The following is a 13,970-nucleotide window of genomic DNA, read 5'->3' as shown; positions in this document are numbered from 1 at the left end:
GGTCACAGAGCAGAGGAACACAGCAGAATCAACACCTACTCACATATGTCATTATCCTTGTGTTCCACCATGTAAGTAAAATATACTAAAGGCTAGTAAATGGCACTAAAACAATGCTGATCATGACTGTATTCTCCACATCCTGAGGATACAGGGCTCTGGCCCTCAGAATGTAAGCACCACTTGCGCTAACATCTATGAATTAATGAACGCCAACCCAAGAGCCCAGCACAACTTTCAAGCTTGACTATGGGTACCTCTACACACACAGATTCAAGATCCAACCCACCAGGTTGGGGACAAGCCTATTCTGGAAACTGTACATTCACCATAGAGATTCCAACTCAGATTGTTATGCTGGGGCCTCTACCAAATGGCAGAAGGCCCAGCTTCTGAGACAAAACACCACCACCCTCCTTAACAGTCAAGAATGCTATTTCCTTGCAGTATTTCTGGCTTGTGAGCTTGTGGAGCAGCAAGAAAACTGTAACAAAAAATAACAAGTAAGGGGAAACTGGACAACACACTGATTTTCAGTGGGCAGAACACTAAATGTATTTTGAACTTCCTAGCAACGAATTACCCGAGGTGCAAGAGTTGGTTGGGGTTTTTTTCCTTCAGAGCAGATCAACGTAATTTTTTACTAAATAACTCCACCGTGACACACATTTCTCTTTTATGACAAGGCTCACGTGCAGTTTAAACGGCCCGGCTGCAGCAAACCACAAGAGCACTAACAAGTAGCGAAGGTGCCGTTACATTTCTGAGCCTCCCAAGAGCAACAGAGGAAACGCCACAGGCACCCGCGGGGAGCGGGAGAGGCCGGCACCCGCCGAGCGCTCCCACAGCGCGGGACTCGGCTCCAGCTGCTGAAGTTACAAATACGACGCAGTTTTTTGGACGACTGAGGAAAAGTTAATTGCTTTAAACACAGAAAAGTTATTAAATCAAAGTAAACAGGCGCTCTGGCCCAGCTAGGGGCTAGGGACCCCATAAAGGAGGGGGCCGGGTGAACCTGTGCTCCGCGGGGAGTCGCGCAGCGCGAGCCGCCCTCGGGGCCCAGCGAGGGGACAGGCACCCGGGACCGAGCCTCGTACGGCACCCGGAGCCCCGGTCTGCCGCTGGCCCTACGCAGCAGCCCCCCCGGCACGAGTGGCCGGCTCGCTCCCACGGCGCCCCAGCCCCGTCCTGAGGGGTCACCCAGGGGACCCGGGCGGCTCCTGCCCCGCCGCCACCCTCAGGCCGCCACCCGGAGCGCGGCGCCTGACGCGAAGCTGGGCCCGGCCGCCCGCGGCTCTCCGGGCCGCCGCCCGCCCGCCCCCGCCCCTCACCGGCCAGCTGAGTCACGAAGGCCTCCGCCACCAGCGACATGTCGCGCAGGGCGGGCGGCGGCAGGCCGACGGCACGCACAGGAACTGGGCGCCGCGCCGCCGGGGCAGCAACTGCATCCGGGGCCTGCCCCGCCCCCGCCGCCCGGGGCGGGGCCCCGCACGCGGCCCCCTCAGCCCGCCGGCGGCACGCGGGGCGGGGAGCCCGGCCCGGCGCTGGCACGCGCGCGGCGCGGGGCTCTGCTCGCTGGCGGCGCTCAGTGGGTCCGGAGGGCGACCGAGCGGCGCCTGCGGATAACCGGGCGCTGGGGAGCTGCTGTCACCCGCCTCGGTCCGGTCTGAGGAGCCGTCCGTCTGGACTCGGGTCCCCTGGGAGCCCCAGCGGGGCGGAACCACGCGCTTCGCCACGGCGCAGCAACTCCCCGCACTGGGGAGTGCGCGGGCACCGAAAGCAGAACCGGGGGCTGCCAATAGCGGGAAGAAGCCGGGGCTGATGCGCTGGCAGCGCAGGGCACGGCCGGCGGCCCGGGCACGGCCAGCCCTGGCGCTCGCCGCCGGAGCCTTCCGCCGTGCAGAGGCGGCTGGCCCCGAGGTGCCGCGGGCGCTTCAGCGTTACTCTGGTAGCAAAATGAAATGCGAGCGCGCGGAGGGAGCATTGCTGGCGTTTTGCAGCTCTTGCTTGCTGGTGGGTGAGGCGTGCGCAACCCGCGCGGTGGCCCCGCGGGGAGCATCCCGGGGCAAGGCTGCGCTGGGCCGGCAGGGCAGCGTCGGGATGGAACATCGCGGCTGCTGCGTCTGAGTCCCCAGTCACAGGGAGGCTCTACTGGGATGGCAGGGCAGCTCAGCCTACCCCACGTGTCGTGGGGAGGCAGTATCTTAAGGAGCTGAAAGACACAAGTTAGACTATTTTACATTCCTTTCTTATGGAAGAGTCCCAACAGGGTTCTTCGTGGGTTGTTCAGGGGGGGTGTTTGGTTTTTTTTAATTCAGTGTAGAAAGAGCTATTGGAATGCTGTCACCAGCTCTAGAGTCTCCCCAGCAAGGTGACTCAAGCCTTCATTCCCCTGCCGCTCATCTGTGCGGAGTTCTGACACATGCGTGGGTTTCATCTCATTAGTTCTCTGAAGCTAACACAAACGGCTAAATATGGTTTAGAGGCTGAAAGCAGAAAAAAGGCCAGCCTCTAAGCACCTGAAATTGCCACGCTGATGGTGAGCCAGAACTCTTCCCTGATACAAACATGAACGAAAGAGCTGCTTCTAGCTGCACAGCTTTGGAACACACCGCTCCCCTGGACAGGTCAGAACAGTGTACCCCTTGGGCCATTAATTGTTTGACCTTTAAAACACAAATCACAGAGGAAGGGAGACAAGGTGGGCATTAAATGATTTGAATCTGACACAAGGTTGTTCTGAGAAGCTTAGGTGCTTTCTTTACTGAGCATACTGAATATGTCCTCCACGTCCTGGTATCAAAATGCTTCCTGAAGTGTCTTGGGGACAATAAGTTATAACTAAAGGGACTCAGTAAAGGGTACAGGTGCCTTTTCTTCATCTCACATTAAGATTCCATAAGACAAACTCTGCATTTTGAGGTGTACACCTTTGCCTTTAAACAAGCACTAATTTCTTAATCTTGATTCCATAATATTAAGACTATCCAAAGTTTGGGAAAAAGCCATAAAATTAAGTTATACATCAAATATGTAGATTGCAGAGAGCATAGTGGATGTGGTCCATTATTCTGCGTGCCTCTTGGTCCTCATTTATCTAGCCACACATTAGTGAGAATCAAGAATATCTCGTTTTATCAAATAGACTTATTCTACTGTGAAGGACAGATAACACAATGATATTTCAGTCTTCTAAGATCTTACAAGTACTAGAAGATATAGAACAAATACAGAAATGTATTAATGTTTGCAAAGTATGTGGAAGTCCTCTGGTGATGCTTACTATTGAATCACAAAGTGTCATTACTAAAAATATTCTTCACACGGTGGCAAAGCATGATATTAGGGCAAAAGCAGAAGAGCCAGTAGATACATCAGAACAATGGACCGAGGCCTGAAAACAGTAATGTGGAAGAGGGCTGATTATTTTTAAATGCTGTTGAAAGCTGCATTTCTAGTTACAGTTATAAGTTGGATAGCACTGAATTATAGAAACTCCGAGCAGTCTTGAGTAGTTGTGTGGCTTCGTATTAGATTATAACAGTCTAAATTAAGATGGTGTGTCCTATTTGAGTCCTTTCACCACCAACAGTATTTAGAAGGCTAAAACCACAAGACAGTGCAGAAGTTGCCCTGATAAGGCTGAGCTTGAACTAGGTGTGAGCTAGGCCAAATCCACAATATTAGCACCAATTAAAGAGGAAGGTTTCTCTGTAGAGCTCGGTTCAATACAAAGAGCTCATCTCCAGAAATGAAGGTGGATGATACAAACTAAGTCAGGGAACAGAAATCAGGAAATAATCCAGCAAGTATCAACAAACACACACCAGCAGAAATCTATGAAAATCCAAACAATTAGCCAAAACAGGATAAAAACTGAATGATGCTCAGCCCATGCCTTCAGTGTGTGGCTGGACACAGATGCTTAAGCTCCCTTCTCTGGGACAGGTCAGAGCAGTGGTTTTTCTTTCTGCATTCCCAGTCCTCCTCCCTGCTCCCACTAAAATGACTGCTTTAGCAGAGTATCTTGTAGGAAATCCTCCAGGGAGACCTGCAGTGATGATAGATAGTAATAATGAAACCGACTCCATCACCACCTTTACCTTTATTTGATACTCCTCTTGCCTCCCCCGGCTTTTTGAAGAAAGTCATCGGTCTTGTGAGCCTGGCTTCCTGCATGGCCTGTATGTGAATCATTTCTTCAGCTGGTCACACAATTAACAAACTTCTTTCTGGTAATACTTACTCCATGCCATGGAAAGCTCCCCAGTTTTCACAGATTTTAAAAGCTTAACAGCAGATCCCAAGGTACTAGCGCCTGATTTCAGTGCTGAGGGAAGGATGCACTTTCAGATAGGATTTCAAGGGAAACCAAAAGGCAGAATTACAGAATCACACAGAATCAAAGAATGGTGAGGGTTGGAAGGGACCTCTGGAAAACTAGTTTGTCCCTTGGGCTTTGCATTTCAGAAAGTCAACCGGAGTGGATCTAGTAGAACCATTACCTGTTAATAAGAGTCTCACCTTACACAGGCATGCCCAAAAGATGGAGTAGTTTTCTCATAGCGCATCTCTCCACATGGACTGCCTTTACCAGGTAAGGTATTAATTGCTAGGGTTACACTGTCTGCTGGGGAAACAGGGCTAGGCCATATACACATACACTCCATTTTAAATAGAATAGAATTTGAATAGGATAAATCTTCTGCCTAGGAAAAAAAAAAAAGACTGTTCTTTTTAGTTCCCTTAATATTATTTAGACAGCTTTTAACATGTATGTTTAGCTTGTATTCTTTTGTTCCATGTTAATATTTAATAAAATGTATGGGTATCAATAGTGCGTATTATACGTGTAGTATAAGTCCTTTGCAGATATAATTGTTAGGAATATTTTTACAAGAAGAATTGGAAGATGGCAATGAAAGGCTTTTGGTCTTCTGCATTTTTTTAAGCTGTTAGCTTTTTAACACATCCACTATTGCTGGCCATTCGAATTACAGTCTAGCTGGCCAAGTGTATGACAGGACATAAGATTAAACAAACCACCAGAAAGTGGAGACAGTTGAATGAGAGTCTCCAAATTTTGGTTCTGCTAGGTGTCGCTTGCAATTCTTAAGTTTGTGAAGGTGACAGAGGACACTGCAGAGTTGTTCTGTTTTGCAGTATGACCTTTCTTCATCCCAAGACAACTGGCTGGGCCCATACAGCAGAGCACCTTCTCAGCACATGACAGGGGACCTCTGCCCAAACCGCTGTTTTCCATTTCCATGGAGCAGGTCTCTAAAGAAGCCAGGCCTTTTCAAGGCACAGGAGTGCTGCCAGTCATAGATTCAATTAGGAATGGTTCTCTCTGAAAGAAAACTGTGTGGAAATTTCACTGATGAGTGAAACCTCTGAAGACTGCTTGTGTGGTATGGCTGGTGTTTGAGAATAGGCCAAGCAGTAGCAAGAGACAGCAAACAAACCAGCCCTGAATCACCTTCTCCTCACCTGGCCTGTGGCCAGGCGGCCCCTCTGGTGTAACTTAGGGCATCCTGGGGGCTGCTTTGCACTATGCTGCCTGTCAGTGTCTTTAAAAAGCTATTATGGCTGCTGGGAATCTCTGCAATGAAGGAAGACTTGAGTAAATCCTTCCCTGCCAACACATCCAGTGCCAGGCAGCAGCAGGAGGGTGTTTTTAGCATGACTTCATGCCAGAGTTTCTCTGTACACTAAACAGTCTGGCAAAGCACACAGAGCAACAGAAACAGATGGATCTGGACTAGCATGATCAAATGGATCTCACAGGGCATTCAGTATATCTTTAATGCAAGTGTTTTCCTATCAGCTATTTCATGCAATCCACTGTTCTTCAGTGTGAGGAGTGGTGCCAAAATTGCCCAAGTATGGGCCAAGCTGCATGTTTTTCAGTTACACACACAATCCTGTGAGTTTACTAAGGAGGTACCATTTTATATGAGAACCTGAAAACAAACCTGAAGCCAGACTTTCACCTCTGCAGCTCCTGTGCACTTCCTTGGGAAGCTGGCATGTATGTCCTGTGGTAGCATCCATGACAGAGAAAGCAATGAAGATTTTTTTTTGGCAGTTCATGCATATCTTATAATGATAAAATTAATTGCATGTTGCTGATAGTATTCTCTTATTTGCATACTCCGGCAGGTACAAATTTTGGTCTAATAGTTGTGTAAACATGATAAGGTATGATTTCTAGGAACATGCTTCTGTAAAAACGCAGTAGTCAGAGTATTAACACTAACCACTTTGCACTTATGGAAGATACTGCATAGGTAACTGATGAATCAATTAATGCTGATGCGTTTCCAACAACTCACATGAGGATAGAAAGAGTTTTCGTAGAGTTTTAAGAGGCACAAGAAGAGCATTTCTGAAAGCAAACAGGGTATCTCAAGCTGTGAATGAAAGCCATTAGATGAATCATTTTCTCCTCCCTTTCTCACCTCCTTTCTTGCCTTCTTTTATTCAACAGGGTCAGATTTTCAGGGGTGCCAAGTCTGTTTTAGCACATCTGTTGTCCTTGCAGCTGCCCTGAGCAGGCATCAAAGTAGTTGTGCAGAAATCCCAACTGCACTGTTTTACTCACTGGAGGCATTGCCAGCCCCCAGGCTCTTGCATATCTCTGTTACTCACAGCAGCTGCTGAGGAAGCTTTACCCATGCTCTGAAATAGCTAAGATATTGAAGTCAGACCTTGTTCTTCCCCACTTTAACTTAATTTTCATTGGGGAAGCTCAGCAGGCTGGCAGGGCTTCTACAGCCACAACCCATCCTACTGCTCTCAGCCCAAGGCATCACACACCTCCATGAGGTCAGGGACATCAACTCATGAGTGAGGGTCCAACTAAGCAAGAACCATGGTTAGGCAAACAGGGCAATTGTTCTGGGCTGAGCTTTAAATAGATCCCCTGGGCTGATGGGCAGGGTGTGAGGGGGGGTCCCAGGTGAGGCTGGTCAGGCCATCAATGCCCCCAGGACCCTGGCAGTGTCTCAGCTGCATGTGAAGCATGTTTCTCTCAAGTGGTGGATTTAGAGCAACAGAGCTCACATAGCTTATGCTATATAGGACCAGGATTTGGCTTTTAAGCAAAATCTCAGATCAGAGGGGCTTGCAAGAGGGAGCTCCCAGAAAAGAGCTAATGGCTTCAATGGGACTTTGCCCTGGTTGCCCTGCTCATGCTACCACACTGGTCTGCGCTGTCTTCCTCTCCCCTCCCTGCCAAACTGACTCTACTTTTGGCTCCCTTGGATCCAAGCTGTGTTAACAGACTGCTTCCACTCTTGTCTATCTTTTTATAATCCCTAATTGACCAGACACCAGTAAATAATTTTTTTAAAGCATGGATCAGGGCTGCATTGTCAAAATGGCACAAATGTCAAAGCAGCAATCATGACTCCAACTTGCAGTAGCAATGGCTGTAAAAGTTCATCCTGATATTTGTATAGCTCATACTGCAGCAAAATCCTGACCCATCTTGTTAATGAAAGTAAGAATAATTGTTCACAGTTTGACTGTAGGCACTGGTTAGGCAAGTCTTCTCAAATTCTAAAGATGTTATCTGGAAAATTAAGGAGCTGCGATTGAACTCAGTTTCTGGACAAGTGTGGTAAATACTGAGGAGGTTTATTAATTCATCAAAGCTCCTTGTGAGAGAATCTAAATCCTTCTCTGGAGGCCGGCATAGAAAGAATTAACTTTCTCCTTCTTCCTGTAGAAATGATCACAACTGCCTGCGTGGAGGGAAGAGGCAGCTGTAATGAATTATTTATCTGTAGCACACTGTAAGAGGGATGTGCTGTGATTAATTGTAGAGCTGGGCAGGAAATGGTTTCTTTGTCCCAAAAGATTTTTGAGATTAAAAATGTGTTGCTATTCCACACTGGGATAAAACCAAAACCCCTTTAAAAGATCTCAGAAGGAGAGAAAGAGCAAGACCCACCTACAAAAGACCCTCATCAGTTGTATGTATAGGACTCTTTTGCAACATGAAAGCCCAACAGAAAATTCTAACACCTAAGAAGAAAGTTTGGTAGAGAATTCACAGAGTCCCTATCTTTGGGCAGTGCTCTAGGGAGGAGACCAACAAGCTGGAGCAGGGACATGAACTTTGTTGATCTCTCATGAGTGCTGTCTCTTCTGAGCTGGGATGGGGCTTAGCTCTTGGCTTTTCACGATGTCCATCTCACTTCAGCAGAAGAGCCATTGACTTCTTCTGCTTGATTACTTAGTCCTCAGAGAAGCAATGCATTGTTTATACTGACTTTTCTGTTTTTACAGCTAAACACTGGAGAGCTGAATGACCTTTTATAAACTTTCTGCCTCCAAATGGGAAACCTTTTTTGAAAAGCTTACATAGAAGTGACTTTCTATTTTCTGAATCATTTCCCCCACGTCTCATAAATAAGAAGCTTTTCTCTAGGTTTTTTGTCAACACTTCCAGTTTAAACATATAGCCTGACCGTACAAGAGCGCCCTGCTATATTTTTAAGGGAGACTGAGAACTGATTCACTAGATACGACATAGCAGAAACTTCAGAATTTGAATCTACTCCATCTAAAATCATTGCCTTGTTCCATAAAAGGAACAAGAGAAGTTTTGCCATTATCTTCATTACAGCTGTAGAAGTTCATACTTGACATAGTTTCTCCCCAGGGTACAACTGTGGTAAGGAGAAAAATTATGCTAACTGAAATAACTTGAATGTATATAGATTAAAAACATACTGTCTTTTTAGTAGAGGGTATGAGTTGGTGACGCTGGGTACCTCCTGAGATTTGTAAGGAGATGTGGCAGATCTGATTGATCCTTTTCCTGGCACCAGTAGAAGGATGTGAGAAAAGCACCAGGTGTCTCCTTTGGTCTTGTTTGGGACCAAGCAGCCAGAAATAAAAAATAGTGCAGCAATGATTTCAGGACATTTTGCAAAGAATATGCACTTTGAAGCCTTTTGAACACTGAGACATGGAATAGGAATGCCTGATTGAGAAATATTTTGAGCCACATCAGCCAGATTCAGTTACCATGAGTGTACAGAGAGCACAGGCTAGCTAAATTCCAACCTAGTCCAGCTAGCAGCCATGTGTAAGCATGACATCCCCAATCCATTACCTCCTCTCAGTTCCCTGAAGGCTGGAAAAAGTTACAAGAGTAATGTTGTTGGGATCTGAAGCCTTCTTAGTCAGATGTTCAGAATTAAATGTGTTTAGTAAAATGAATGCCTGGGCTTGCCAATGTATCTCAACTCTGGTACAGAACACTTACACTGATGAGTCAGATGGCCAGTCAGTCTCAACTATCAGCATCATCAAATGCAGGCAGGACCAATGCAGAACAAGCCCTAAGACTGACAAACCCAGCACATGTGAGCAGTTGGTGGCACTGCTTCTACGTCATACAGCCACCAGTGAGGCTTAGGCTAGCCTGCAGCTGATGAAGGCTTTAGGAAACAAATTGCAGGCTGGCAGTGACAGCAGATCCAGTTGTCCCTCTCTGGATGTGACCACTGCCAACAACATCCAGACATGCCATCAGCTTTTTATTAAATACAATGGATTTTAAACATAGGAAAAAATCTTCAGAAGAACAAGCCAGAGCCATGTTCTTCCAGTTCTTGAAAGTATGGCCATCTGCCTCTGGGGTGAGTGAGCTCTGTTGCAGGCCTTAGATCACAGGTGACAGACAAAACAGCATCATAGATGACACTGACAACATGCAGACAGGTTGTAATGCTTTTTTCTTTTTTTTTGTTTCCACACACTCTCCTACCCCCTGCCCCCCCCTCCTTTTATTATTAGCCCCAGAGTTTTGATAGTCCTTTTCTCCTGTGGCTCTTGCTGTAACAATTCACACCTGTGAAGTCCCAAATCAGATTACCAAATCTATTTGATTTGGTACCACCTTGAAAATCAACCAGAAGCACCAGGTGATCCATTTCTTAAGTGAGACCTGACATTAAGGGTGTTCAACAGTCTTGTCCCATTTTTTTGTCTGCCTGGTCACATTAGAATGAAAGTCACAGTGCTGGTTATAATTACAAAATTTTACAAAATCTTGGACCTATTGTAAGACATCATCCTGTTGCATGCACTGTGTTTTGGGGTCTAGTCTCTCCAGCATGAGAAGATGGGTTTTATAATCCATTGGTGTCACGTACCTACCACGCTTTCACTCAGCTAAATTTCTAAAGGGAAGGATAGAAGGTTTTGTTGATAGGCTTTTAACAGTGTTTGATAATTATAATTGCATTTCATACACTGGGATGTTGAAGAAAATGTCACTCCACATAAATGGTATAATTTATAAATCCATAAATGTGTGAGGTTTACAAATAATTATTCCAATAGCTATGCTTAGCATAGGGATCTGATAGTAGAGATTGCCAGGATTAGAAACTGTTTCCATTATCTGAACAGTAACTGGGCAAAATCTGATCTGAGTAGTCATTAAAAAATTTAGTGAGATTTTTATCTATTTTCAAATACCACTCTAAACTTTATTGTGTCTAATCTAGCTTACTTGTTAAAGGAACATAAAAAGGGGCATTAGGAATGTAGATTTAGTGTAGCACAACCGTTAAGATGAAGAGTAATGGCTGAGAAGCCTTAGCTCTCAGATTCTTCTGGTATACTAATATAACCAAAATCATATTACAGGGGTGTGGGTGTTTTTCATAGGCTGTATGGGCAGAAGGAATGGTTTCTTTTGCCCAGCAGAAGCAGCTCTCCTGATCCACTAAATTCACACACTGAACACACATGGGTGTAATTTTATGCAGACCCACAGCAGCGTGGATTGATGCATTGCAAAGGTCATTGTTCTCTGTGTAAGGGGACAAGCACCCAGGTTAGGTGTGTCCCCCATGCTGGTGGATGTAGGGGTCTCACTCCAGGGCCAGGGCCATGGGCCAGACTGCTTGAGTTAGACCTGTTAAACATTTTCATAAGGCGTGATGCACCATCCTGTTAAAAAATGCCTCGGTTTTCAGAATAAACTGAAAATTCTTGCGGTTTATTATTTGTAACACTATGCTTTCTGATGAAGTGTAGTAAAAAAATCTATTTTCCAGGTGGTGGGAAGTCTGATAGGCCGGTAGAGAAGGAACTGACTGTATTTGTTCATGTATTTGTTTGTTTACTTAGACTGCTGGTTTTCAATCTGCTAATCACCATGGGCTGTTGCCTTTAGGGGAAACAAAAACACAAGAAAACCAAAATTGTTTATGAAAAGCTTTTTTGTGGGCCAGTGGTCTAATAATAAAGGGAGCCTTGTCCTGCTTACAAATAGTTCTTAAGGACTGTTATCTCTATCTGAGATTTTAGCACTCTATGTAAGCATAAGTTTTAGCCAAGGAAGATTCACATGTTGCACAGCTGAGGGTTACTTCGTTCACTTGGCTGGTGCTCAAGAACGGCAAATGATTTCTGGATAAAACTAAAATACAGTAAGACACTGGCTCTGGGTAGTATCTTTTCCTATATATTGCCCAGAATTATTTGGGTGGCATTTTTGAGATATGGCTGGGGAGGGAGGTGAATAACAGACATTGTTATAATAGGGAATGGAATGATTTGTCATTTGGTTCACCTTTCTTTCTTTCAACAGAGTGCCTTTCTCTGGCCAAAGACTCCTCTAGTTCACAGACATTAGGAAAAGCCATAAAGAATGATGGTTGAGATTAAGTGAGTCACATATACATATATGTAACCATATATTGCCAATAGAAAAAGAATGCGTTTCCCATAAACTTCAGTCACCTCTTAACGATAAACTGGTAACAACCATGTCTTATTTGGGGTTTCTCTCCATACATCTTTCTCCTTGGTCATCAGGGATTTGCAAGTGTTCTCGGGATTTCCTTGGAATTTAGGCTAACAGCGTGGCGCAGGACAAATCATAAGTATGATTTATTAGCTGCTAGAGACAAGTGCTTGGAACTACAAGGAGGTCTTTCCATTTTGTAATTTTGCCTGCAAAGATTTTTCTTAAAAGAGGTAATAGTCTGTTGTTCTCTACTAATAATCTATACTGCTTTATGCATAAGCCACCATTCCAGGTTTTACCAATAAATAGAGGAAATGGCACACTTTTAAAAGGAGAGTAAAATGTGGTGATTGGGTTGCATATTTTTGTTTTCTGGCCTACTGCTGTGCTCTTTCATGCTTAAAATAAACCTGTATATGCAGCTCATACCATAAACCAGAGTCGTTGGTTTGACCCTTGGCAAAGCATTCCCTGTACTGTATTTGCAAGCAATAACATACTCATTCAGTTCCGCATGGGAAGCCAGATACCCAAGCAAGCCTGGGTTCTTGCCTAAGCTTGGCTTTCAAAGAGGTGTGATTTTCTGTTATCACGTACCTATCCAAAGGATATGAAATCTCTACATTCATATATACCACTTAGGAACAGTAATTTTACAACTTTCTTCTCCTTAGAAGCCTTCCAAATCAATTTTTTGTTCTGTTTCAGGCAAAATGGGAACACATTAAAAAAGTTATTTTTTTCACTTCTCTTTGTAGCCTGTGGCCCTTTGAGCAATAGTCAGTAGGCAAAAACTAATATGTGACTGAAATAGAATGGTCTTTCTGTGGTTTCTAATGATGTTTGAGGGAAAATAAGGCCAGGAAATAGTATTTTCATAATTTGTGATAAATTATATGGTGGTGGTTATCTACTGAGGTAAGTCTGGAATATTTTGTTCTGATTGCAGTGAGAACTGCAGCTTGTGCTCTTACCTCTATCTGCCTAACCTAAAACCTGATTCCAGCTGCTAGGCATCAAATTGAACATGTGTGAGATACAACTCTTGGGATTAATGTGAAATGAGTGAATCTTAGACCTTATCTATCATTTATTTGTCTCATGTGTGCACCCATGTATATCACAGGCATTTTTATTTAATTATTCAGGAATTGGCACATGACTTGCATTAGCTCCTTCCTCAGGGTATCTTGTTGACAGAATGGTGCAAAGGAGCAATATCTAATCCTCATACAGCTAACACTCTTTGTGAAGAAGAAAGATCCTATTAAACTGGCCCTGTCATGTGAGCAGAAATTACACTTAGTACTAAGTACTGGCTCTTAAAACAGAATATAGTTGTGTTCATAGTAGCAAATTGATTCAGACTGCCATAAAAGAGTTGTAAGGTTTCATCTTAATTTGCAAGTAAATCTCTCTATATTCAGGCTGTGTCATTTTGATGGATACAGAACTGTGCACTGCTACAAGGCCGGCACATGTATTTATTTATACAGGAAAATATACAGCATGAAAACATTCATTATAAAAGACTTAGTGTGTTTTAATGGCCTGATCCAGCACCGCTGAAATCAATGAGAATCTTTCTTTCCATGTTGGTAGCACAGGAGCATGCCAGCAGTGTGGAAAACATTCCTCTGACCTGAAGTGCCTAGCACAAATGTCAAAATCATTAGGAAAATAAAAGCCTGCCAAACCAGCAACCCCATAGACATGTGACAAATATGGAGGCAACTGAAAACACAGCTGTTTTCTAAAGTTCACATGTGAACCATATGCTCTTAGAAAGATGGGTTATTCTGGCTACATGTCTATGCTTATTTGTTGTTTAAAAAAAACAAGGAGTGCTAACAGGAGACTTGGTAAAAACTTAGTTTAAAAACAGTGAAAAGGGTTGGATAGTAGTTGACTTGCCTGTAATATTCAGCTTGCAAAACAGATTTGATTTACTTGAATTTTCATTAATTCTACCAGATTTTGCTTTATTCTACTTTAAATAGCATCTTCTCCAAAACAAGTGGCAGAAATATTATTTCCTACTTTGCAATGAATGATCACCCTGCAGTATGCCTGTTTGGTGTCATTACTTTAATAAAGAACTGCAAACCCCATAATTTGAATGCAACTAGTTTCACATGAGTACTTCTATCCTGAGAATTTTTCAGTGATAACCCATGAAGTGAACCAGCCA

The 13,970-nt window shown here is 44.4% G+C and overlaps 1 protein-coding gene across 1 annotated transcript in view; it reads right to left on the bottom strand.

Annotated features, from left to right (window-relative positions):
• Positions 1–1,462, bottom strand: part of MTX2 (metaxin 2) — a 35,361-nt gene extending 33,899 nt beyond the window's left edge. The window contains exon 1 of the mRNA XM_040603778.1: positions 1,332–1,462. Within this exon, the coding sequence (XP_040459712.1) occupies positions 1,332–1,371 (40 nt within the window). The 5' untranslated portion in view covers positions 1,372–1,462. The remainder of the gene's footprint in view (positions 1–1,331) is intronic.
• Between the last annotated feature and the right edge of the window lie 12,508 nt (positions 1,463–13,970).

The sequence above is a fragment of the Falco naumanni genome, chromosome 8 (assembly GCF_017639655.2).
Source record: "Falco naumanni isolate bFalNau1 chromosome 8, bFalNau1.pat, whole genome shotgun sequence".
Classification (NCBI taxonomy): domain Eukaryota; kingdom Metazoa; phylum Chordata; class Aves; order Falconiformes; family Falconidae; genus Falco; species Falco naumanni.
This window is presented reverse-complemented; position numbering and strand designations above follow the sequence as displayed.